The 25,929-nt window shown below is 45.3% G+C and overlaps 1 protein-coding gene across 2 annotated transcripts in view; it reads left to right on the top strand.

Moving 5' to 3' along the window:
• Positions 1–6,429: 6,429 nt before the first annotated feature.
• Positions 6,430–25,929, top strand: part of FBXW4 (F-box and WD repeat domain containing 4) — a 63,370-nt gene continuing 43,870 nt past the window's right edge. The window contains exons 1-4 of one of the 2 annotated variants that reach the window (XM_029932429.1): positions 6,430–7,065; positions 10,261–10,446; positions 10,907–11,039; positions 16,219–16,313. In XM_029932429.1, coding sequence (XP_029788289.1) covers positions 6,620–7,065; positions 10,261–10,446; positions 10,907–11,039; positions 16,219–16,313 — 860 coding nt within the window. In that variant the 5' untranslated portion in view covers positions 6,430–6,619. The remainder of the gene's footprint in view (positions 7,066–10,260; positions 10,447–10,906; positions 11,040–16,218; positions 16,314–25,929) is intronic. The other variant, XM_029932428.1, reaches the window with a different exon arrangement.

Here is a 25,929-nt window from a genome sequence, read left to right as displayed (position 1 = left end):
TAACTACTGTACTGTAAATGATGGAAAATAATTGCATATGTTAAAAAAATAGTGTTATAGTCTAAAAAAAATAATAAAAAAATAAAGTTACAAAAAAAATCATCCTCAAGACCAATATTAAAAAAAAAAAAAAGAGTTCAGTTCTTTTGGTCCATCCTGTTAACTGTCTTTTACCGTCCTTTTTTCTTTATCTACCTGGTGGTGAGGGTTGCTCCCTGGCAATGTGAAACCAGGGACTGAATTCATGCAATGGACAAATTCAGTAATATATTTTAGCTTTAACATGTGTACACCCAAATTCTAATCATGCAGCCTGAAAGAGGACTAATGTTTGACATTAGAAGAACAGTCTCTAATAGTTGTAAGAAATTAGAAGAAAAAGAAATGATTATTGAATTAACTTCAGGGATGACACTATTAATTCATATTAAATACTACATATATTTGAGGAATTAACCTTTTTTGTGCTTCAACTGTACTTTGTTTTAGTTTTAATTTTAAAACCACAACTGTAAAAACAATTAAAAAACCCCCCACAATTGTAGGAAATATTATCCTCACTTCTTGGGGGAAGATATTGACCATTAGAGAAGTTAGGTAACCAGAATTTTAGGTAAGAGGTAGAAATGGGATTTAGATCTTAGTTTCTTAAGTGTGCATTCTGAGCTCTTCCCACAGCTTCATTTATTCTACTATTTAGTTAAATTGAGAGACCTAAGTATTAACAATTATGTGTGAGAGAGATACAGAAATATATTATATGATATATAATATATATCACATATATTACATATATATATATAAACTCACTTCCGAAGTGCCATCTATTTATCTCTTTTGACGTGCTGTTTATAGAGACATAATTTTCTGTAGTGTCTCTTCACGTCTGCCTTTATAAATTTGACTTAGTTTTAAAATTACCGTTGCTTGCTATAGTCATTTCCAAAATGTTTTGCAGTCTCCACACTTGTCATTTCTCGTGGCAATATATTCCATTGTATTAGTATACTGTTTTCCCCCACAGACAATCATTTAGGCTATCTCCAGGTTTCAGCTCAAATATATAACCACAACTATAAATATCTTTGTAAAAAAATATTTTTCTTTTGAATTATTTCTTTGTGATTTAGTGCCCAAAGTGGGAATGTTGGGTCAGAACTGTCATTTAACAATTTTTCTAGACAGAATTCCTTTCTGAAAGACTGTACCAGTGTGCTACCAGCAATATATAACCAAACCCAAACCTTTCTATCAAACCAAAGCCAGTTTCTGCTTTTTCCATGCAGTGATAGATGTGTAGTAACACTAATAATTGTTTTAATGCATGTCTATGTTCATGATGTGGAATGTTTCCGCAGTGTTCCATCACATGGGCACCGTGCTACGGTTCTTACCTGCTATTGGATATGGATGACAGGGTATTAGTGATAGGGTGTTATTCTGGTAAATATCTGCCCCTTAAAAATTTTAGAGATGAAACTTGTATTTGTAGTATTAATTGTTACTTTTCCCATACTCTTGTTGTTTTCATTTTAAACCCTTTTCTATTCAGTATTTTTTTTAAAGTTTATTTATTTTGAGAGAGAGAAGGAGGGAGAGAGGGAGAGAAAGAGAGAGAGAATGCAACCGAGAAAGGGGCAGAGAGAGAGGGAGAGAGAAAATCTCAAGCAGGCTCTGCGCTGTCAGAAGTTCTCAAATGGTGAGATCATGACCTGAGCCGAAATCAAGAGTCAGACACTTAACTGACTGAGCCACCCAGGTGCCCCACTTCTATGCAGTGTTTAAAATTTAAACACTTTAGGGGCGCCTGGGTGGCTGAGTTGGTTAAGTTTCCAAGTTTGGCTCAGGTCATGATCTCATGGTTCATGAGTTCAAGCCCCTCGTCAGGCTCTGTGCTGACATCTCAGAGCCTGGAGCCTGCTTCGGATTCTGTGTCTCCCTCTCTCTCTGGCCCTCCCCTGTTTGTGCTCTGTCTCTCTCAAAAATAAACATTAAAAAATAAAATTTAAACACTTAAAAGCCTTCCAGTTAAAGAAACTTTTATTATTTTTAATGTCTATTTATTTTTGAGAGAGACCAAAGTATTATGTTGTTGAAAAATTGGAACATAAAAACACAAAATAAAAACACTCAAAGTTGGCTACCCACAGTTAACTATGTTAGAGTATGTACTTCCCCTGTTCTTTCTAGGCATATATATTCCTCTTCCCTTCTTTCTCATAAGGTTGGGAACATGCTTTACAAACCCAATAGCCCTAGTGAGGTAGAGATTTCTTTCTTTACTTTAAAATTTTACTTTGTTTGTTATATATCAGTTTATATCAGTTTGGGTCATTTCTGGCTTTCTGTATTTAAATTGAAGTGTCAGCCCGTTGGCTTATTGCTTATTTCCAATGTCTTCTAATTGGATAGAATCCAGGAAGTATAACTGCTCTATCAACAAACACTTAATGATACTTACTATGCATAAGGCATTAGGTAAATGAAAACAGTTCCTGGCACATCATAAACACACATTAAATGTTTGTTAAGTAAATTATCTTTGGAATTATTATCCAGAGAGATTGAAAACATTCTAAATCATTTTTTAAATAGTGTTCAGTGAGGTTAGGTAAACAGTACTAACTATGTTTAAAGATTTTCCATAGTAAGATTTGAAAGAAAAGCATATGGGCACCTGGGTGGCTTAGTGGGTTGGGGCTCTGATATTTGATTTGGGCTCAGGTCATGGTCTCATAGTTCATAGGTCTGAGCCCTATGCTGGGCTCTACTCTGGCATTGTGGAGCCTGCTTGGGATTCTCCCTCTCTCCCTCTCCCCATTCCTTCCCTGCTCATGCTGGCTGTCTCAAAAATAAATAAATAGAGGCGCCTGGGTGGCTCAGTTGAGCGGCCAACTTCGGCTCAGGTCATGATCTCACCGGTTGTGGGTTTGAGCCCCGCATCAGGCTCTGTGCTGACAGCTAGCTCAGAGCCTGGAACCTGTCTTCTGAGTCTGTGTCTCCCTCTCTCTCTGACCCTCCCCTGTTCACTCTGTCTCTCTCTCCCTCTCTCAAAATATAAAACATAAAACAATTTTTTTAATCTTAAAAAATATATATATATATTTTTTAGGTTGACCTTCTTTGAGCCAGAAAATTATAACTGGAAGCTCCTTCCTGAACATTCATTCTCTTTAAAGTATTTCAGGGATGCCTGGGTGGCTCAGTCAGTTGAGCATCTGACTTTGCCTCAGGTCATGATCTCACGGTTCATGGGTTCGAGCCCCACATCAGGCTCTGTGTTGACAGCTTGCTCAGAGCCTGGAGCCTGTTTTCAGATTCTGTGTCTCCTTCTTTCTCTGATCCTCCCCTGCTCATGCTGTCTCTCTCTCTCTCTCTAAAATAAATAAAAACAGTAAAAAAATTAAAAAAATAAAGTATTTCAAAAGATTGACATGAAATCATGGATACGTAAGCATTTTTTAAATGCATGGATAAAATGCTACAAAAAAAAGAATAGATTGGAACAAAATTGACAATATAGACTATATTAAGAGCCTTTACAGACTCATAAGAAAAAGACCACAGACCTAATAGAAAGAGGGGAAAAGGACATGGGCAAACATTTTCCAGAAGAAATGACAATGGCCTTCAAACATATAAGTAGATGTTCAATGTTACCCATAATTAGAAAAAATACTATAGGCATTTAAACAATAGGAAGCTATTTTTTTTTTTTTTACTTCTTATACTGGTAAAGATGAAATGAAAATTTAAAAAGTGTCACCATCTGAAAAATAAGGAAAGGCTAAGAATCTGCTATAGACCAGAGGAGACTAAAGAGACAGGACAACTAAGTACAATGCAGTGAGCTACACGGGCACCTGGGACAGAGTCATTAGTGGAGAAATTGGTGAACTCTGAATAAAATCTAGAGTTGAGTTAATAGTAATGCACCAATATTAACTGTTAAGCTTTGACAAATATACCATGGTTATATAAGATGTTAACACTAGGGGAAGACAAGTGTCACAAGTGAAGGGTATGTGAGAATTCTGTACAATCTTTGCAATTTTGGGGAAAATCTAAAACTATTCTAAAATAAATTACAGATTTTTTAAAAGAAGAAAGTAAAAGATATTCAGAAATAAACACCTGAATATGGTATTAGAAGTCTAAGTTGGTATAATCTCTTTTGGATGACAGTTTGGCAGTATCTATCAGCATTAAAAATCTACAATTTCCTTTGGCCCATTCAGTACCATTTCTAGGGGCACCTGGGTGGCTCAGTCAGTTAAGCGTCCAATTTTGGCTCAGGTCATGATCTCACAGTTCATGGGTTCAAGCCCTATGTCAGGCTCTGTGCTGACAGCTCAGAGCCTACAACCTGCTTTGGATTCTGTGTCTCCCTCTCTGCCCCTCCCCTGCCCGTTCTCTGTCACTTTCTGTCTCTCAAAAATAAATAAATGTTTAAAATTTTTTTTTCAAAAAAACAACCAATACCATTTCTAATAATTTTTTTTCTGTAGATAGATTCTCACACCTAACTAGAGATTTAAGGATATTTATCGCAGCAGTATTTATAGTAACTAAAGCCTGGAAGTCCTTTAAATGTGAATCAGTAAGAGATTGATCAAATGAGGATTGGGCTCCACAGTAGAAGTCTATGCAGCTGTTACAGAGAATGAGCTGGATCTCAATGTGTTGATATGGAATGCTTCCTAAGATACATTGTTAAGTGATGAAAGCGATGAGTAAAATAGTATGGTATTTTTTAAATTAAAAACTGGGTATATATGTAAATACACATAAATATATATGCACCTACATTACATTATAGCATATACATATATACAGAGAGAGAGAGAAAGAGACAGAGAGAGACAGAGAGAGAGTCAGTCCCAACTAGGTTCCATGCTGTCAGTGTAGAGCCCCACATGGCTTGATCCCATGAACCAGGAGATCATGACCTGAACTGAAATCAAGAGTTGGATGCTCAACCGACTGAGCCACTCAGGCTCCTCCTAAAATGAAATTTTCGAATTCTTGCCCACAATTTCAAAATTCTGTCCAAAGACGTACTTTCAGAGTGGCTTTGAGCTCTTCTCCCTGTCTCCTACTGCCCCCAACCCAGTCGTAGACTACGCCATTCCTACTGGTGGGCTCCTTTATCCCTCATTGCTCTAGCTTTCCTCACCCAAATGTACTATTGACACCCCCAACGTTTTCTTAAGTGAAAATTTTAAAACAGCAAAGTTGAATGAATTATACCATGAACACTCTTATACCCATGACCTAGATTCTACAATTAACATTTTACTGTATTTGCTTTATCATGCATTTCAAAGCGAGTTGCAGGTATCAGTACACTTCACCTGTAAACACTTCAGTGTGCATGCATACAACTGACTGGTATATACATTAGTTTATGGATTTATATACCAGGGGCTCTTGGGGACTCAATCGATTAAGCGTCTGACTTTGGGTCAGGTAATGATCTCATGGTTCATGAGTTCAAGTCCCACATCAGGCTCCATGCTGACAATGCAGACCGTGATGGTATGGAGCCTACTTGGATTCTCTCTCTTCCTCTCTCTCTGCCCCTCCCCTGTTCGTGCGTGCAAGTGCGCTTTCTCTCTCTCTCAAGATAAATAAATAAACTTAAAAATAATTATATACAGCAAAATGCTCCAGTCTTAACCTTAAGTGTATCATTCAGTGCATTTTCTTTCATTCGATTCATTTTTGACAAATGCATACCCACCTGTGTAACCCAAATCCCTTGAAGATTTAGATACAGAATGTTACTGCAGAAAGTTTCTACATGCTCCTTCCCAGTCAATCCCCTTCCCAGTGGTAGGATTCCCAGTGGTAACCACTGTTCTGATTCTTTCACCATAGATTAGTTATCCTTCTCAAACTTCACATAAACGGAATCATACAACATGAACTTTTTTGGGTAATGTTGCTTTCATTCAGTATAATGTTTTTGAGATTCATTCACATTACTGTGTATATCAATAGGTCTTTCCTTTTTATTGCTGAGTAGCATTCCATTGTATGAATATACATCATGGGGGTGTTTGCCCATTGTTCTGATGGCTCCCTGGGCTGTTTTCAACTTTTGGCTCTTATGACTGAAGTTCCTATGAACATTCTCATGCAAGTCTTTTTGTGGGTGTATGCTTTCTCTTGGGCATTTGGTAGGTCCTAGAGTAGGTATATGGTTGGATTTATAATAAACGGCCAGGAATTTTTCCATAATGGCTGTACCATTTTGCTTTCCCACAAAGATTGTAGGAGAGTTTCTTACTGGTCTTCAAAAAATATATATGCATATATACACACACATATAAATGCATATACAATACATACGTATATATACAGCTATGCATATGTATTTATAATTTCTTAGTATTTTCTGGATATAAGCCCTTTGTCAAATATATATTTTGTGAACATTTCCTCCCAGAATGTGGTGTGTATATTCATTTTGGTAAGCAAAAATTTTTGATTCTGATAAAGTCTCATTTGTTAGACTTTTATGCTATTGCTTTCTGTGTCTTAAAAGACCTTTGCCCAGGCCCCAAGTTGCAGAAATATTTTGATATATTTTCTTCTGTCAGCTTTATAGTTTTAGATGACATGTTTAAATCTATTTGGAATTAATTTTTCCGTATGGTGGGAGGTAGGAGTCCGAGTTGATTTTTTTCCTTCTGGATGGCCAGCAGTTCCAGCACTCTCTTACCCTTTCTCCATTAGATCACTGTCACATCGCTATAGACACAGTAAAGGACAGGCTGTTCTCCTTGGCTTTCTTGGCTATCCCAGTGTGGAGAGAGAAAAGTTATTCCTTTCTCGTGTCCTAACCCCATCACTTATATCTAGATATATTCCAGATACTCCCAAGTTCTACCTCATAAGCCTATGGAATTTTCTTGGGTTGGCAATGAGTTGTAGTGACTGGTTTATGTGTTCTGTCTGGACAAGGATGGCCAGTGTCCCAGTGAAGGAGCGAGTGAAGGTGTCTCAGAACTGGAGGTTGGGGCGCTGCCGGGAGGGGATTCTGCTGAAGTGGAGATGCAGGTAAGTAGCCTCTTAACTCTTTTTTTTTTTTTAATGTTTATTCATGTTTAAGAGAGAGAGTGTGAGTGGGGGAAGGGCAGAGAGAGAGGGGGACAGAGGATCTGAAATGGGCTCTGCACTGATAGCGGATAGCCTGATGCAGGGCTTGAACTCACAGACAGTGAGATCATGACCTGAGCCAAAGTCAGATGCTCAACTGACCTAGCCACCTAGGTACCCCCTGACTCTTTTAAAACTACTTAGCACAGAAAAAAAAGCTGGGAAGTAAAATATCTGGTCTTAGCTAGAATGTAAATGTGCCTGTCTTGGGTAGTGTGGCACTGTTGATCCTTTAAACATCACAAAGGGGGCATAAAAAGGATAATTTTTGTTTTTACATGGGTAAAAATTACCAGAAGAAGTGCTTTATTTAAACAAATTCCAGGGGTGCCTAGGTGGCTCAGTCAGTTAAGCATCTAACTTTGGCTCAGGTCATGATCTCATGGTTCGTGGGTTCGGGCCCCGCGTTGGGCTCTGTGCTGACAGCTAGCTCAGAGCCTGGAGCTTCTCTTCGGATTCTGTGTCTCCCTCTTTCTCTTACCCTCCCCTGCTCATGCTGTCTCTCTCTGAAAAATAAAACATTAAAAAAATTAAACAAATCCCACATGATTATGATTATAAAAATAACAAATGTTTATTGTAGATATTTGAAATAACAGAAAAGTTTAAAGAAGAAAAAAAACTTACGTATAATCCTACCACTCAGAGGTTACCCCTGTTAATGTACCTTATCAAGAAGTAAACGAAAGCCAGTATTTCATCCCATCTTGTTTTATAATTATTTTTCTTTACATCCACTCTACAGAGTTATGCCTCACTCCTGGTGTCCGCTAGCCCTCTCGCCTACTTTATTAAGAAGGCAAAATAGGGTTTAAAAGGTTTGGCTGTAGATGTTACAGGAGGTAGAAGTCACAGCTGCCAGGAAACTTAGTGACTTTGGACCACTAATGCCTCACATCTTATTCTTCACTGATGCTACTTTATTTCATAGTTATCATCTGACTCCCTGCCAAGCAAGTGCTCCTTGCTGATTGGTCAGGATGGTTAAAGAGCATCATGGCTCCTCATTCCAGGCTGACCTGTGCTTGTGCTGAGAGATACAGACAGGCTTCTTCATCTGATGACCCTTCTCTCTTGCTCGTATCCATTCCCACTGCTTTCATGGCTGGCGGCTGCTGTGAATTATGTGGGGGGTACTGGTGGTGGGGGTGATTGTAGAGAAACTACTAGGGAGAAAGACGGGTTTTTATGACGAAAAACTGTACCCTCTGCTTCCCGTTTTTGCCTTTTAATACCAGAAAGTAGAGTTTATTTCCCTATCAAGGTTTTGTCCCTGACGTCTTTTTTTTGGGCTTCTTTCAAAGCAGTTTGGCAAATAAACACACAAAGCAGTTACCAGGCTGCCCCGGGATTCTCCACCGTTCACCTGGCGTGAACCTGGTTTCTTGTCCTCGGCAAATGGCTGTTTACCAGATGGCTCTAAACACACGCATTCCAACCCCTCTGCTTGCTCCCCACTTGAGTGTGCCACAAACTCGTGCAAGGGGATGTTGAAGAGGGAAGTGCATAATGAGTGAGAATGTAGGCCTCGCTGCCTCCTCTACACATGTTCTATATAATATATGCACACACTTGTAAAACCTCCTGAGCAGAAACTCAGCTACTGCAAAGTCCAAGCTGCATTTAATGGCCCGTCAAGTCAATTTGCAGAACTTTTCCACATTCCCATGACGCTTGTATTAAGGAGGCTCGGGAAGAAACACAGCCCAGTTTGCTCAGACAGGCTTGGCAGTGGGAGATGGTGTCTCTGTAAATGGGGATGAATCAGCCATCCCTATGCCTTGCTTGGGACCTGGTGCCTCCAGAACTCCTACAATAGAGCAGGACAGGCAGCTGAGATGTCCACCTTGGGGGAAGGGGCTTAGTCCCCACCAGAGAGTCTGGGGTCTGGCAGAGTTGTCTTTTGTCTTAAGGCTCATTGTGCCATGGGACTGGCCTGTGGCTTCTAACCTTTCTTCCTCTTGCCGGACTGCGGAGGGAATCTTTTTTTTTTTTCCAATGTCCCACAATCAATTTATTGACTGGTATGTCAACTATGCTCTATCATACCATCGGGAAAATAGCCAAGTCTGAACATGAGAGGAAATGACAACTATATCAATGCCTGAACTACAGATATCTGTAAATACCTTCAATTTTACTGTATCTTCATTTCTTTTTTTTAATTTAAAAATTTTATTTATTTATTTTTTTTACTTTATAAAGTTTCATATTTTTTAACATATGCAATTATTTTCCATCCTTTACAATACAGTAGTTGCAATGACACTCAAAACAGAAAAGCAAAGTAAAAAATCAAAACACCAACTTCTGTTTCATGTAATTAGACTGCGGAGGGAATCTTTAACTACTTGTGGATTTCTCTTAGCAGCTCCCTGGGAGAGCTGATTATTTCTCCGCAGCCCCCAAACTGTAGTGGACTGCCGCAGAGCTGTTTTCCATTGCCCCACTTACCCTGCAATACCGAAATGTCGATATCCCCTGGCAGGAGCCGATATCTAACCAGTATATGAACACCCTTTTCCAAATGACTTTACTCTTTTCACTTATAAATGGCCCCTTTGCTCTAGTGGGTTAAGGGAATGGGGTTTCTTGGGGCTCACTCTTCTCTTTTCTCCATCTGCTCTGTTGGGAAAGAGGTATGTATGGGAATCTTGGAACCTCGGAACTTCTCTCTAAGCACTTCAAATCAGTGAGGATGCAGAATGAAAGAAAATCACTCCCTCAGGGTAGAAGGTTTCTTTTTGACCCTGCCCATGCCCCAGTCATTACAGTCGCTGAGCTCTGCCTACCCCAAAGAAACCTAAGTTGCCAGTAATTCGGGTCTTAAGCATTCTCCCATTAAAAAGTGATGTTTAATTGGTCTTTTAATTCTGACTCTCTTTTAGAAAGTCCAGAAAAGATTAGGTTACCACAAAGCTCCGTCTCTCTAGTTGTCTGAGGGTAGCCTGAGGGGAGGTAATTTTGAAGGAGGGGGGGAGGTAAAATGCAGGTTATTCTTGCTACGTTGAGGATTGGTCAGCCTCTGTAAAGATTGGAGTCAACTTTTCATGCTATATCTTGATGGTCTTTAAATTGCGTTTTATATCTCTGCAGTCAGATGCCCTGGATGCAGCTCGAAGGTGATTCTCTGTACATATCCCAGGCTAATTTCATCCTGGCCTATCAGTTCCGCCCAGATGGTGCCAGCTTGAATCGTCGGCCCCTGGGAGTCTTTGCTGGGCACGATGAGGATGTTTGCCACTTTGTGCTGGCCAACTCGCACATTATCAGTGCGGGAGGGTAAGTGCCGCGGGTTTCTCCTTCTCCTTCTTCCTTAGCATTCTTCAGGGAGCTTCTGCTTGCCTGCCTCTGACTTTTCTGTTTCCACTCCAAAGGGATGAGGAGGGAGACCATAAGAAGAGGGAGTGGTTTTTTTTTTCCCCATTCGAAGCAGAGAGATTTACCAAAGGCACTTAATAGGGTTAGCTGGAGAAGGAAAACAGGAAGAGCCTTTAATGAAAAGGGAAGCTGGTTTTGATTCTCTCGAGGGGGAAATTTGTTTTGTCTCTCAGCTCAGTTCAGCCCCAAGTGTACTGAAGAAGCAAAGTTATCTCGAACCTCAGCACCTTATTGAGCTGAATTGCCTAAAACTTCGCAGATTTGGACATCACTGGAGAGTCAGGCTGCTTCTGTAGCCTTGTTCTCTTCTGACGGAGAGAATAATTGGCTATGGGGGGTGGGCTCCTCATTTCTCTCCTAGAGATGGGAAGATTGGCGTTCATAAGATTCATAGCACCTTCACTGTCAAGTACTCGGCTCACGAACAGGAGGTGAACTGTGTCGATTGCAGAGGGGGCATCATTGTGAGTGGCTCCAGGGACAGGACGGCCAAGGTGAGTGGTCTCCCCCTTAGGTACTGTTATTCCCTCCTATCTATAGGGGGTGGGGTGGGAGAGGGTGGATAGGGCCTTGAGTCTTGGGATTGGCTGAGGACATTGGGTGGGGGCAGAGGGGGGACAACACGATAAAGGACTCACTTATGTGCCTCTGGCATGCGGCTGGCCATGACAGGCTACGTCCCTGCCAGCTGGCCTGAGAAAGGAGTGGACAGTGGCTGGGAAGCTTGCCACTCACTTGAAATGTGGCGTGAATTCAAAAACAGAGGGCCTGGCCAGCTTTTCATCCCTGAGCTGAATTTCCTCAAGTTTGTGGGTTGAGTTCTGACCCCAATATTTTATTTTAAAATCTCCCTCCTTTCGATTGCTCTCTGTTTAGGGAGGTTAATTTTTCACCACCTTGTTTATAAGCAATCAGGCTGATAATTAAAATGTGTTTTTACTGCTTCTCTGGAGAGTGATGTGGTCAGCAAGCAGTAGAAAGATGAGGAGAGAAAGGCGTTTTTGGTGCATAATTGCCAAATCGCCTGGTCTATGGTCAGACAACTGCCAAGGCAAAACAGAAGGAGGCTGAGAGGTAGTGTGACCCCTGCTTTGTGGACTCCACTCACCCACGTTTGGGTCAAACAGGCCTTCACCCATGAGACAGAGAAGAACTTCTGTCTCCATTCCTGTGTCCAGCCAGCCCCAGGCAGGGCCTGCGTGCCCCTGGTCCTTTGGGGCGGCTGTGGGAACTTTGCTGACAATTCAGTTGAGGTACAGGAAGCCTGGTAGCCTCTTACTCGCCTGTTTCCTCCCAGTGTCTGGAGACTGTGGTGCCAACAGGAGCAAAATGCCTGTTCGTGTCAGCAAATGGGCGTCTAAGACACCCAGGGAGAGTCTCAGGAGAGAGCAGTTGCACTTCTTCCTCACTAGCTTTTCTGAGTCCATGTGCCCTCTGGTGATGACTCCTTCCTATAAACATGCCACCAATTTATATAAAAAGAAGAGCTACATATGTTCCTATTTATGGAAGTTTCTCCTCTCATTGCTATTTTCTTCCTTACACTTTGTATTCTGCCAGAGAGACATGCACACCAGCAGAGAAAACCTGAGAAAAATCCAGAAAACCTTTTGAACCAACTTGGCAACTCAAGTTCCTATTGCCTGTTTCCCATCCGCCCACCCTGTCCTTACTTCAGGGTTCTGATTGGTCGCTGTCATTTTACCATTCCTCAAATAGAGACTGGCCTTAACTTGCTGTACTCCTCAGAAACCAATTTGGATAAAAATGTTTTTGGCACGTGTGGCCTAAATATTCCCATCTCCTTCTGGCATCTTCCTGTCATAGCTTCAAGCTTCCCCTGGCTCCTCCTTTTCATCTCTCTCTCTTCTAGTCTATTTTCTGTGGTCTGATACCCAGAGCAGCATAAACTAAGCTCTATGACCACAGGTAACAATTCAGGGGGATGGGCTGCTATTCTAGTCAGAGGACAGCATCTTTATTTGGGAAATTGGGTTCGTTTCATGTTTTAGGTACTGACTCAACCCCATTTAGTGGATTCTATTTTATTTTTAAGCATTAAAAGAGGTACTTTCTAAATTCTAGAATTGTCACTGCAAACATCCTGTTCCTTTTGAGGATTTCTCTTAAGACAGTGACAGAATTCTCCCTCTCTGGTTCTTCACCTACAGAAAGCTGGTCAGCTGTCTTGGGGCTCCCCAGTGACTCCAAGGCCAGCTCATCTTTGCAGATTTCTGGGTGCTGCTTCTGTTCTCACTCTGCTGTTGTCTTTGCCGCTAGCTGTCCTCGTCTTCCTGCCCCATTTCCACACTACCCATAGCCAGTCTCTTATAGCCAGGTTTCCATAGCTTTTTGGTGGCTTCTGCAGTTCTGTAGCTGTTCCTGATACACCCAAACCTACATAAGAACTTAGTCATGTTTACCTGTAAAGATCCATAGCCTGTTTGTTGGGATTTCTCCCCAATAGCTGCTGTGTTGTAGAAAAGAGATTTGTTTTATTGGGGTGAAAAGAACTAAACCATTTTCTTTGTAAGATTTCTGAGTTCTGAGTTAGGGATTACTCAGGGACCCTTCTTCCTCTCCCTGTCCCTTCCCATCCTTCCCAACCCTCCTTTCAAACATATTGAGACTCCGTTTGGCTTGCCCCTCTGGGCTTTCCTGAGGCTGGCCCCATCCTGAGATGTGACAGCAATGTAGTAATGTCCCTAGTGGGCTGGGCTGGTTCTGACCATTCTTTCATTACTTCCTTTATTTCTCTGTTCTTTCATTCATTCTTTTTAAGTGCCAACTCTATGCAAGGCTTAGTGTACAAGGCACTGGGGCTTTTCAAAGGGAAGGAAGAGACTGCCTCTCTTCTTAACGGGAGCTGAGACGTGCATGCAGTGGTTAGAAAGCTGATCGGAAGTGGCCAGGACTGTGAGGTATAAACTTCTAGGGCCAGAAAGTTCAGGGGTGGAGAGATCACATCTGGCTTGAAAGGGGAGACTTTATGAGGGAGGGAACATTTGAACTTGGGTTGTTTTTTTTCTTCTTTTAGTTATTTTTCAATGCATAGGTTTGCTTGTTTGTTTTGTAACTATATACAGTATAACCAGGCACGATGCTAAGCACTTTACATTTGTTCATTTTCTCCTTTTCTCCTTTAGGATAATTTTATCCCTACGTAATTATGCTTATACTATATTGTGCTTAGCCACTATACCCTACTGAATCTACTGTAGCTATTTTATAAAGTTTTCTATTATTATTACACATTATTTGTGTCATCTTTAATGGCCTAATAAGTAATAAGAGCCACCATTATCGATTGCCTAATACCTGCCAAATGCTGTGCTACTACCATGTTAGGTGCTTTTTCCATATCCTGACATTTGTGTAGCCCTCAAAAGATAGGAATTATTTCCCATTCTACACATGAGGAAACTGAGGCTGAGAAGTCCTGAACTATCTCGAAGATCAGAGTCGATAAGTAACAACTGGGTTCGAACCCAAATGTATCTGATTCCAAAGCCCACGCATGCTCTTTCTGCAACCCTTGACTGCAGGGGATATTTTTACCACACAGGTTTTTCTTTGTTTTAGAATTATTTTCTTAAGATAGAGTCTCAGCCACAGAATTACTGAGTGTGAGGCTTTGGTCATTTTAAGGGTCCTGATATATATATTGTTAACTGCTTTTTAAAAGGATAATGTAAGGGGCTCCTGGGTGGCTCAGTTTGTTGAGTGTCCGACTTCTGCTGAGGTCATGATCTCATGGTCTGCGAGTTCAAGCCCCGCATTGGGCTCTGTGCTGAACACTCAGAGCCTGGAGCCTGCTGTGGGTTCTGTGTTTCCCCCTCTTTCTCTGCCCCTTCCCCTCTCATTCTGTCTCTCTCTCCCTCTCTCTCAAAAATAAATAAAAACATTTTAAAAATTAAAAGAAAAATAAAAGGACAATGTAAATGTCCACCCCCACTGAGATATATCTTTTCCAGGGATGGGTTTGTTTTGGATTTGACCACTGAGGGTGAAAGCATGATCCGCATATTGTTGTCAACTCCTGTCCCTCAGCATCCTGACACTCGGGTTAGTGGGGGATGGTGTGCTGCTGCAGCAGACCAGGAGGGCCACTTTCCCAGCATCATGCTCAGAATTGGCAGTAGGCCTCCTGCCACTCCCCGAGGCCAGGAACCTTGTTCTGTGGTTTGTACAGTGTTGGAATCCACCAGCCCATCCCAGGGGGGACACTGGTGAGTCCAGGACTGGAGTTGTCCCCATAGATTTTGTAAGCAGAGCCCTTAGTGTCTCCTCACCTTCTAACCTGTCTCCCAGGGAGTTCGCATCTGAGAAAAGGCAAACCTCTTTTCCAGGCTGGGACTGTCTGAAAGAAGGCAGTAGAAACGCATCTAGTTACTAGCAAAGCGGCCTGACTGTAGACCCAGAAGAGTTGGCCGGAATCACGGCACTCCAGGAAAGTCGTGGTATTCACTTTTGTTTTCTGCCCAAACTTGTTCAAGAGCTTCTTGTTAAGTTTCTTTTCCTTTCCCTACATTGGAAGTAACTCACGTGTACCTGTATATATACCAGGCACAAAATCGGAAACACTTTCTCCTTTTATGGGGAAGACATGTCATGTGACCCTAAGAAGGCAAGACCACCCCCCACTCCGTCCGTCACCTGCCCCTTCCACTCAAGGAATGTTTCCTGAAAGTTCTTCCATCTAAGGTCCTGACTGGCTTTTGAGTGTTCCCCTTATAGCACGGCAGGGACCTTGAGAGGCCAGTGATGCATCTGGCTGCCCCAGGATCCCTCCTTGGCTGCTGTCTGGGACAGCCCTGTACATCTGAGGCTTCCTCTCTATTTGGTTAGAGGCTTACTTCCCTGACTGTGTCATCTAGGGTTGGGTGAGGTGAGGGGGGCCCTTGTGCTTAATGGGAGATTTCTAAATGCACCGGCTGCTGAGAGGGCTCCATGAGTGTTGATTAGAGTTAAGCCCGGAGTGGCTGCTAATGTACATTCCTGACTGATAGGGACCAGATAACACGCTCCAAGCAATATTTTTAACCTGTAGGAGATATGGAAGCTGAAAAGAGTTAAGCTTTTCTGCTACTTTTGGTGACACTAGGTGCTAAATTCCCTGCTGACAGGAATAGCACTGGATCCTGGGCATTATCAACAAACAAACAACAACACACCACCTTTGTGCTTTGAAGCCTCTCTTCTTCCTCCGTTCTTTCCTTCTCTCGTGTCCTCCTTTTCACTCCTCTCTTAATTCTGCTGAATTCTGTCTTTGTTCCCCCATACTGTGCCTTGATCATCCTCCTCCCTACCTCCCAAAGGAAAATCTGGGTGAGAGCTAGGAAAAAGAAAAACCAGCACGAGGAGGTTGTCCAGAGAGGCAAGCCACACCTGCTCACCCGGCTTCGCCATGTCTCAGCTGCAGTGTGGAGCTCCTGATTCCCTGCCGTAAAATTGGGTGGTGAAGGAGGGCTCTCAAGTGGATGTTAAGGAGGGCGGTTCTGACTGGGCGTCAGGTAGGCGAGTCAGAGGCTGGGGAGGCCCCTCGGCTCATACTCTGGGCTCTGGGTCTGCAGGACAGAGAGAATTCTCCACTTTCCTGCCACCCTAGGGACACTCACTCTGCATCCTAATCCCAGGCAATGCCGACGAGACCATCTGTTCTCCTGTTTCCAGGTGTGGCCTTTGGCCTCAGGCCGGCTGGGGCAGTGCTTACACACCATCCAGACCGAAGACCGAGTCTGGTCCATTGCTATCAGCCCATTACTCAGGTAAGGGAGATGGTTTTTTGGATATGGTTTTGTCCTGTATAATAATGCTTTTATTTTATGAGGTTGGGTGGGCTAGAAAACTCTTCTACCTGTATATTCTAGGTTGCTTTGAGCCTCCCTCCTGGAAGGTTTGAAAATCCTCCAGAGACTTGAGGTCTGTGGCTCACATCATAGATGCATGGGGTGGAGACGACATCCCAGGGGCTACCTTCCTGGGCCTCTACCCCAGAAATAGTGAAGGAAAAAGTACTGTTAAAATGTAACTGACTCCAGCTGTTACAAGAGTGTCCCTTCTGGAACATAGGCTCCCTAGGGTCGCTTCCAAAGCAGAGGCCTGTTCGCGTCCCTGGGAAGCTACCACACTGGCCAACCTGCTCTCATCACCCACATCTGTGGTCTGTCTCCTTAGAAAATGTCTTCTGGAGTGTCACTTACAGGGCTGAGTTATCAGGAGAGGCGTGGGGCCCGTGTCCAGTTGGGCTCTATCCAGAGACATGCATGTGGGGTAGATTGACCATTGGAGCAGTCGTGCCACATTTTTGATGGCAGTTTTACCTTCCCCTTTGGCCTGTCTGTATTTCTGTGGCTTTACATACAAGTGAGTTAGCTGTACATCCTGACTTATGCTTTCCAGGTTTTCTTGAACCAAGGCGGAGTCTCTCTCCTCCCCAGCAGGGTACATAGACTCTCTCCTGCACCTGCTCTGTCAGACTGTTTGTTTTTCTAGGGTCTTCCCCCCACTTCCTTCATCCCTCACACCCCACCTAAGTGAGCAGTGGGAAAGCAGGGGGGGTGCCACCCTCCTGCCCTGGGTTTAAGTCAGTCACTTGTTTCACGAGAGAGTTGATTCCCCACCTTGCTCAGCCCCCTTCAGCCTCCTTCTCCTTACTCTGTGGAGCCTGCACCCTCCTCCTGCCCTCTTCTACAACTCCCTTTCAAATTTTTTTCTTTCTAAAGAATTAGAACCGATTAGCCACGTCATTAATTCTTCAATTTGACGGCTGATATAGCAGGACCTGAAACACACTGCTGACCCCAGAGAATGGAGACCCCGTTCCTTAGCATATTGACGATGAGAGAAGTTAATTAAAATTCCACAGAGCGGAGGTGTCGGCTAACCTATAAACCTGTCGCTGTTCAGAACAAATCATTCTAGCAATCCTAGGAAAGAGGGAAGGAAAGACCAGCAGGGAGTAGAGAAGCCTAAGTGTGTGGGAGCGGAGGGTGGAGAACAGAGCCGTTGAGCACTGTCCCCTCCCCAGTTTCTTTCCATTGCTGCCTGTTTGAAAGCCAGTTGGTCAGGCTTGGAGGTCTGTGGGCTGAAGGAAGGCAGGACAGCCTGAAGGAGGTGGCAGGTGGGCCAATGACGATCCTGTGGTCTTCTGGCTTTAGACTAGGCAGGGCTGGGGTGGGGCCGGTGGGCGAGGGGAAGCTCTTCAGGGCTGGAGATTTAGGCCAAAGAACATGGCCAGGCCCACCCAGCACCCCATCCCTTAGTCCTCTACTCCAGCCACCTCTCTGGAATGTGGTAGGCTACCCTTCAGCAGAGTAGAGCATGGCAGCTGCTGAAGATAGTGTCTGTAAAAGAGGTTGAGGACAGGGTCTGCCCCATCATGAAGAAGCATTTGAGAACACGGCATTGAGAACACAGTAAATGGAGTTTTGTTTTGGCCACAACCTGCAGACTGGCGGTGAGGAAGAACTTCACTTTCTGACGGTACTGGCACTAGGCTACCGAAGCCCTCACTGCTAGCTGCTGCCGAGTATTCGCCATTGGCCCTATGCCAGAGCTGTTGCCAAGTCCTTGATGTGCCTCATCCTCAGTGAAAACCCGAGTCTTTTGTTTTCTCATTCTCCTTCAGAGGCTTCCTGTCCTCTTGGTGTCCTGCTTTGGCCCTAGGATGACGCTCACTCTCTACTCACTGGCCGTTCAGCTCCTGAACCACAGCCGTTTGAGATGACCTTTTCCCCAACTTGACAGATGGCGTTGCAGACTCTGAAAATAGTTCGCATTTGGGGCTCTGTCCTTACAAGAGGGCCATGGTATATACTGCTGCTCTCTCCACCTCATTTTCTCTTACCGGAAAACATACTGGCATAGGGATGTTTCATCCTATTATTAGATCCATTTCTTCTCACTGTGTCCATGAATTTGAGCCTTTCAGGGAGCTCATCCATTTTCCCAGTCAGGGGAGACTGAGACCCTGCCTCCTAGCCTCGGGGTCTGTGCTGGAAGACTGGGGTTCGGCTTTGCCACCACCGGCAGCGTGGCCTCAGGAAGCCGGGTCCTTCTCTGAGCCTGTTTCCTCAACTATTACATGAGAATACAGTTTCCTTTACAGACTTTACTAGATTATTGTGAAGATGATGTGAGATAATGAATAAGAAAAAGCTGCTCAGAGCCAGGAGGGCTATCTCCTATGTCAGCCAGAATCACTCCTCTCTGGGATAGCATTTGTTTCAGGGCTTCAGTTGCTCTCTCTCACATCTCTGGCTCTGCCGGGGGCTTCTTCTGGCCCCCCTGGAGTTCCCCTGCCCCTTGGCAGTCTTCTTGAGGCGGGACCCCAGGGAATCTCTTTCCTCCCCCCGTAGTGTTCCTGCCCTCGCTGGCTGTCTTCTCTTCCCCTCCCTGCCACCTTCTCGGTGGAGTATGGTTATCGGTACGAGTCTGATCGTGAGTGTGGTCACTGATGGGATGGGACTGTGAACTTCTCATGAAGAGCATGAGTGGAGGTGGGCAGCAGCTGTCCTTTAGGGCTGGTGTCCCTGGTTACCTGAGGACTTCCTAGTCTCTCACTGCTCCCTCATATCTTCAGAAGGAATCTGAACAGTTAGGAGACCTGCCACATTCCTTTTCTCCATCTCTTTCTACTATTGAAAACAATTTGTGAGAGCTTCGCATCGTATTTACTGGATGTTGGGGCTTTGCTGCTTTCTTTCCTTATGTGTATGCTTAGACACTTGTATAAAGCAGGAGCCCTCAAGCCTCTGGCTTTATTTGAGGTGCTCAGGCTGGGAGAAAGCAGGTATTTCGTCCCATGTCCAAATGTCACCTTTCCTTCCTTTGGTGACCTTGAGTTCTTGATCCGTAAACAGTCGTGTAGGGTGATATTTAATACCAGATATGTGCTTAGAGCTGTGTTTAGGTACTCAAAACCACAGAGGAAAAGCAGTAGTCTCCACAGGAGGGTGGCAGACAAGGACCTTTTTCTCTACCTCCTGTGTGCCCTCCTACCCGTCTTCTTGCCCTGATGCCAATAATCCTGTTTTTAAGATTCATGACTTACAGGTGAAGGCCTCCTGTAGCGGAGGCCCAGCCTGGAGCTGTTTGATGAGTGAGTGAAGGGAGGGTTGAGATGGAAGAGAGGGGGCCTGTGGGAGGCTCACCTGGGGTGGGAGGGCATGTGTCTGGGTATGACTGTGGATCTCACAAACAATCTCCTGAGGTCACGTTGGATTCTGAGCACTTTTCCATGAGTAATACAGAAAAGCAGAGTTTTTAAAAATGTGCAGTAAGGTTTGTTGCCATTTAAAAATTATTTCCAAAAGAAAAATTTTTCCAGCTGAATAAAGTTAGCAAATACTCGAGTGAGCAATACAGAACTGTTAAGACTCCATTCCTTTCCTCTGACTTTTTATCTCTTCCTTCTTGCCTGCCTGCCTGCCTGCCTTCCTCCTTACTCCCTGTGTGATGACTGAACACTTGGTATATAGTAGCTTCTGTGAGCATTTCACTCCATGGTGTGGTAAGATGGGTGCGTAACTGTAATGGCTGCCAGCTGATACTAAGTGCCGGAAACTCAGCAATCTCTGGTTGAGGGGGAAAGGGGTACCGCCACCACGCCCCTCCCCAGCAGAGGGAGTAATGGAGGCCGAGTGAAGACTGATGCAGGGCACACATGGCATGGGGCAGAAGAGATGGCGGTTGGTGCTCAGGTCTCTAGCCTGTGGGCCGTGCTGTGGTGCTGAGGGACGGCCACAAGGCAGGCCCCAGGCCATTGCCTGTGCCTTCATCCATCAGTACGTTGGACAGTAGTTGTGGCCCTTGAAAGGCTCTTGGGTCCTGAAGAACATTCTCTCTTCTTCGAGGCCAGAATTGAGGTGAAAGTGTGGGGGAAGCCCTACATTCTTGAGGCCTGGGCTCATTCAGGCAGCTGTAGGTGCTTGCACCATCCCAGGAGTGTGAATGCTCCTTGAACTTTGGTTTGCACAGAGCGGGTGGGACCCTGGAGACCCATTTGCCCTGTGTGCCTGCTAGGGGAAGAGTGAGGAGCCCCCAGTTTCTCCCTCCTCTGCAGACACATCCTTATTGCCCTCCAAGAGAAAGGAGGTGCCCGGCAGAATCCTTTCCCCATCTTCGGACAACACTTGCTATCATGTAAGTGAGTGTGGTCAGGACAGCTTCCCAGGACACTTGGGTTTTTAATCCCTTCTGTCTTGTTTCTGTCATTAGGGAAATATATGAGTGGTATAGGTGTAGAGGATTGACTTTGCTGTGTTATTAAATGTACAATATAATTTTGTGTAACTTTGCTTACTGTGGTGGCCTGTTTGTTTTTTGGGGGAGTAGTCCAAGTCTGCATGAAATGTACCGATTCAAATTTGTAAAGTGAGTTGAGGCCTCTGGGGGGTTTTGATGGAGGAGTGGCCCCGCTTGCTTCATTTCTCCCAGAGGTGAGGGAGAGTCTGGAAGGAAAGCAGTCACTGTGTACTGTTCGGGGAGAGGGTGGGTTTCTGGGGAGAGCAGGGTGTTTGTTCCAGTGGCTACAGGGTTTACTGTGTGTTGTGTGTGTGGTAAACGCATATTCACCAGCCTGTTGAAATACACCTTTCTTTAGTGAAAGGTAATTGCGTCTGGTGTTTTCTCTGACAGAGAGGCTTGAAAGATTGGAAAAAGAGACTGCCAACTTTCAGTTTGGATCCTTTTGGTTGCCAGTGGCTCAGTGATCCTCTGGCCCTGGACTTCATAACTGTGCTTTTAGGGGAAGATGAGTCAAAAGTGAAGTAAATGTGGTGTCTCTGAGTTTTGCTTTTTCTGGTTGGCAATGGAGACCTGGGTGGTGAAAAGGATCCCTAACCTTGATGACCTGAAGAAAGGCTCTGCTGGGGGACTGTTGTGCTTTACGTTGTGGCTTGGCCCATGGCCAACTTGATCTCTCCATCCTGCCTTTCCAGAACCGGGGCAGGGGGAAGCTTCCTCTGGAGCCTGTCTAGGAAAAAAAGACCTTACCTAAGCAAAGAGCGGCTCACTGTCCTCCTTTGGTGGGCTCGGAGCTCATGGAAGGGAGCCTCCTGCAGGTGCTGGTTGTGGGTGAAAGAGTCGGAGGCCCGCAGACATCACGGAGGGGTCAGGGGCTGGCTGGAAGAGGAGGTGTGACACCTGGAGGAAGAAGGAAGCTCTGGGTAATGCCAGATGGGTCCCCTGGTCCAACCTGAAAAGACTAACATTGGAAAAAGATCAGTGTAGGTAGGGATCCAGTTGAATTGGAGTCTAGTCCTGATGAATGTCCATGCGGCACCCGCCACCCTAGCGTTCACTGCCTGTGCTGAGCCAAGCCTCTCTGGCGGGTGCAAGTGTATCCATCAGTAGCACAGACAAGATGCCACAGGGGTGGGTTTCACTTCCTCAGGACCCTGGACTTCTGCCACTACCCAGAGCAGGACGGGCACAGGGAGGCTCATGGGCTGAGCTCCTGGCCTGCGACCAGCAACCCAGCCAGCCCTGGCTGGCCCAGAACCCATTTGTGGGAGCGACTGCTTCCCCGGCCAGCAAGGTTGGCTTGGTTGTCAAGAGCTGACTTAAATAAAACCCCACAAATAGAAACAGAAGCTGCTGCAGAAGATGGGATACTGCCGATGCGGAGTCATGCACTAAGACCTTACCTATCCTGACAGGGATACCTTTCATCCCTCGGTCTCTGTTCAGTTCTTCCTTTCTCCATCTCTCTGTTTATCTCTGTACCTCTCCCTCCCAATCCCTCTCTCTCTCTGTCTACATACTTAAGCACTGTTATGGGCTGGACCCTGGGGAAGTGACAGTGAACTACACAGCACAGTGTGACAGGGACCAGTCCAATGGGTGTGCGGAGTTCTCAGCTGGGGGCACAGCACATCGGAGTGGCAGGGTCGCCCTCCCTCCCGTTCTCCCGCTGCCTGTCCCTCCTGGCTCAGGTCCTCACCAGCACCGCTGTTTCTACGCTCCTCCTGTCAGGAAGAGACCATGTCCTCTCCCTGCCGCAGGCGCAGCTGACTTCTCTGGGCTGTGCCCCCAGTGTGCCTGTGTTTTTCCGCCTTTGATCACTGTTCTGCCAACAGATAATTTAGCAATCACATCCCAAGGTGGAAGCATGGAGTTAATGTTAAAATTAGTTGTTGTTGTTGTTTTTTTTAATACTCTTTAAACTTTAGTGGGTGATGAGGCAGAGAGGGAGGCGGGAAGGTGAAGGGGAGCCATAAATTCTGTGGCTGGTGTAGCTGTTCTCTGAGCAGCCGGGAAACCTCTGATGTCTCCCCAGCACTTTCATTAACATTTAAATTAAGGGTTTGTTTTCCAGTCTGTTTTATAGGCAGGGACCTTTCATGGCTTGTCACATGCGCCCCCTCCTCCCCCACCTCCCAAGCAAGTGTGTAATTGTAGCCACTGCTCTATCCTAACTGGGCTGCAGCCGGAGTTCAAAGGGAATTCCTGGAGATGGAGCTCTGGAGGAACAAGGTGTAACAGTCAGGATGTGGGTGTTCCTCCTGACTTGAAGGTGCTGTGCCGGAGCTCCTTCTCCTCTGGTCCGACCTGGGCTTTCTTCTGCTCTTTCAAGGGACACACACTTCAATCTGACTCTGACCCCTTCCTTCCCTGGGGCTGTGGGGCCTGGGGAAAAGAGTGTACCTATGAGTGCTTTCTCCTTCTATATCACAAGTTAGGGCCTGGGACAGATGGTTCTAAGATACAGATCTTCATGCTTATCTTCCTCCTTTTGGTGTGTGTGTGTGTGTGTGTGTGTGTGTGTGTGTACACTCGCACTTCAAGAATACTTCCTTCTACTCTACTCAGAGAAGCAACAATACAAAAGAGATTGCCATCTGGGAAGAATTTATAATAAGACCCTTTGCTCCTAAAAAGTGCATTCTAGCATACACAGATAGGTGTACACACACCATGTACGTAGTTGCTAGCTCTGAGTGTGCACGTTTGAAATAGCTTCCTGGTTTAGGAGACCGTCTGAGAGCTGTTCTCTGAGGTTTTGGCATTCACAGGAAGGAAGCTCTTCTACACCCTCACAGAGTGAGTTGTTTCCTTTTTTAAAAAAATTTTTTTTTAGTGTTTATTTTTGAGAGAAAAGGAGACAGAGCATGAGTAGGGGAGGAGCAGAGAGGGAGGGAGACAGAATCCGAAGCAGACTCCAGGCTCTGAGCTGTCAGCCCAGAGCCCGATGTGGGGCTCGAACCATGAACCATGTGATCCCTGGCCTGAGCCAAAGTTGATGCTTAACCGACTGAGCCACCCTGGCACCCCCAGAGCGAGTTGTTTCTAAGCTTCCTTTCATACTGCATATCTGGCAGCATTTGGGGGTGTTTTGTAAAGGCATCCCTGCTCTGGTGTCTGTCCTCCCTATCAGCATTCTGTTGATGTGTAGATGATGAGACTGTGTCCCAAACACCCCAGAGTGGCTTCTTGGCTCATAGCCTCAGGGCTTAGTCCACCTGCTGCTGCCGTTCCTCTCTAGACAGTGTCGAGGGGGCATCTGGAGTCTTCCTCTCTTTCTGTTCAGAGGCTGAGAATTTTCTTTCTCCTGGAGCCCTGGCTTTACCGCTTGAGTCACCGTATCTTTCCTTCCCTCTTCCACGAATCCACTCCACCCATCCATGACTTATCTGTGGGATTCTAGATAGTTGAGTGTCTTGTCCTCCTGTTCCAGGTAACCCCATCAGCAGGTGGACACCCTCACGCCCAGGAGCCCTGCACAGGGGGAGTACGGGAGGAGCAGGGGTGACCCCTGTGCAGGTGCTGCGGGGCTCGGATTGCAGGCTGGTGTCCGGCCTTGCCTGGCGGTGATTAATCGAGGACACGGGCCGGCAGAGGCCCAGCCGGGGCAGCTTTGGTCCCTCACTGTGAAGACCTTTGGCTCAGACACTGAACCGATCTCTGCAGCCTGCTTCGGCTTGAGTTTGATCTGTCAAGGCTAAAGAGGAACCTGATGGTGGGGCGGAAACTTCCAGCCCTGTCTGACTTGTGGCACTGATCCGTTCCAGTGGCCCTGTCATGATAATACTCGTATATTTAAGGTTTCCCCACCTGTTAGCTGTAACACTCAGATCAGTCAAAAGAGGCACCTTCATGAAATCTCTGTGCTTTCAGTTTCTTAGGCCGGTGGTGCTTACACTTGTAAGCAGATTGGGGGGTGGGGTAGGGTTTGTACTGGGCCCAAGTGAAAAAGGCATTGATGGGACATGGCTGGACCCATAGCACAACGTATGTGTGTGTATCGGGCAGGGAGGTCACGTCAGAGGTGGAAGGATCATCCCCTCCTCCTGTAAGTAGGTGGCTCTCGGGCCATTTGGGGCAGATTTTCATATTCAGTTTGGAGTCAAGTCTTAAGTTCCTTGTTTTTCTTTCCATTTTAGGGCAGGTTTTTTGAAAAGGTGTCCCTCTCTTCCTCACCACCTTTGCATCGACCAGAGTCCTGTGTCCTGGGCTCTCCAGCTGGTAGTCCACAGTGTCAGCTGTATTTCTTTCCTTCTCCTAGTTCAGGACACTCCCACATGGCCCTGCTTGGTCATGGGATTAAGACCCAAGAATAGGATTTCTGCTCCTCATGACTGCTTTTGTGTGTCAATGAGTTCCATTATTATCGTACTTCCATTTGGGGGCTGGGTCAGGGGCTGAGGACCTAAGAGGGGGGACATTTTCCTCATACCATCAGAGAAAAGGATAGACACCAACATATACAGCAGCCATGGGATATGTTGACCCCACTGATAGGAGGAACAGCCTGTAAAGAGGCTCAGAAGGTCTGTGTCAACTCTGACTCTCAATTTTGCTGTGCCAACTACAGCTTTCCCCTGTGATGACAGTAAAGGATGCTTTATGGCTCAGCAAGCCAACCAATATATTCGGCTCTTTCTTCAGATGGACGCTGAGGGGACTCTGGCTTTGTGGACCAAACATCTAATCCTTGTATCTCTCTAGCAGTTTCTTGAACAGGACTCTTTGGAAGTTTGAGACTGTGAACTTGTGGGGCAGGGGTTTTATTTCCTGTCTTGCATAAGAGTGCTATCCCTGCGTGCTGCAAATGAGACTCCTATGCCTCTGGGGTCTCGTTAAGCTACTCCTCAAGATCCTTGCTCCCTTTCCCACTTGTTCTTGCTCTTTTTTCTGACCAGGGCATTTTCATAAGGAGTAGTTTGTGACCTGGTCTGCAGTACCTTGTCTGATCAGCTTGGCTCAGATCAAATGTGCTGGCAAGAGAGGGAAGAGTATGGGGGCGGGGTATGTGCATGAAGAAGCCATGGTAATTGCAAAGAGAATATTAGTCCAAGAGTTGCTGGCCCAGGAAATTGCTTTCTGCAGAAGCTTTCCTTTTTTATAGTTTGCAATGCAAATTTTAAAACATGAATGGTG

Source organism: Suricata suricatta, chromosome 2, assembly GCF_006229205.1.
Source record: "Suricata suricatta isolate VVHF042 chromosome 2, meerkat_22Aug2017_6uvM2_HiC, whole genome shotgun sequence".
NCBI lineage: Eukaryota > Metazoa > Chordata > Mammalia > Carnivora > Herpestidae > Suricata > Suricata suricatta.
Note: the sequence above shows the minus strand (reverse complement) of the source record. Positions and strands in the feature narration are given on the sequence as shown.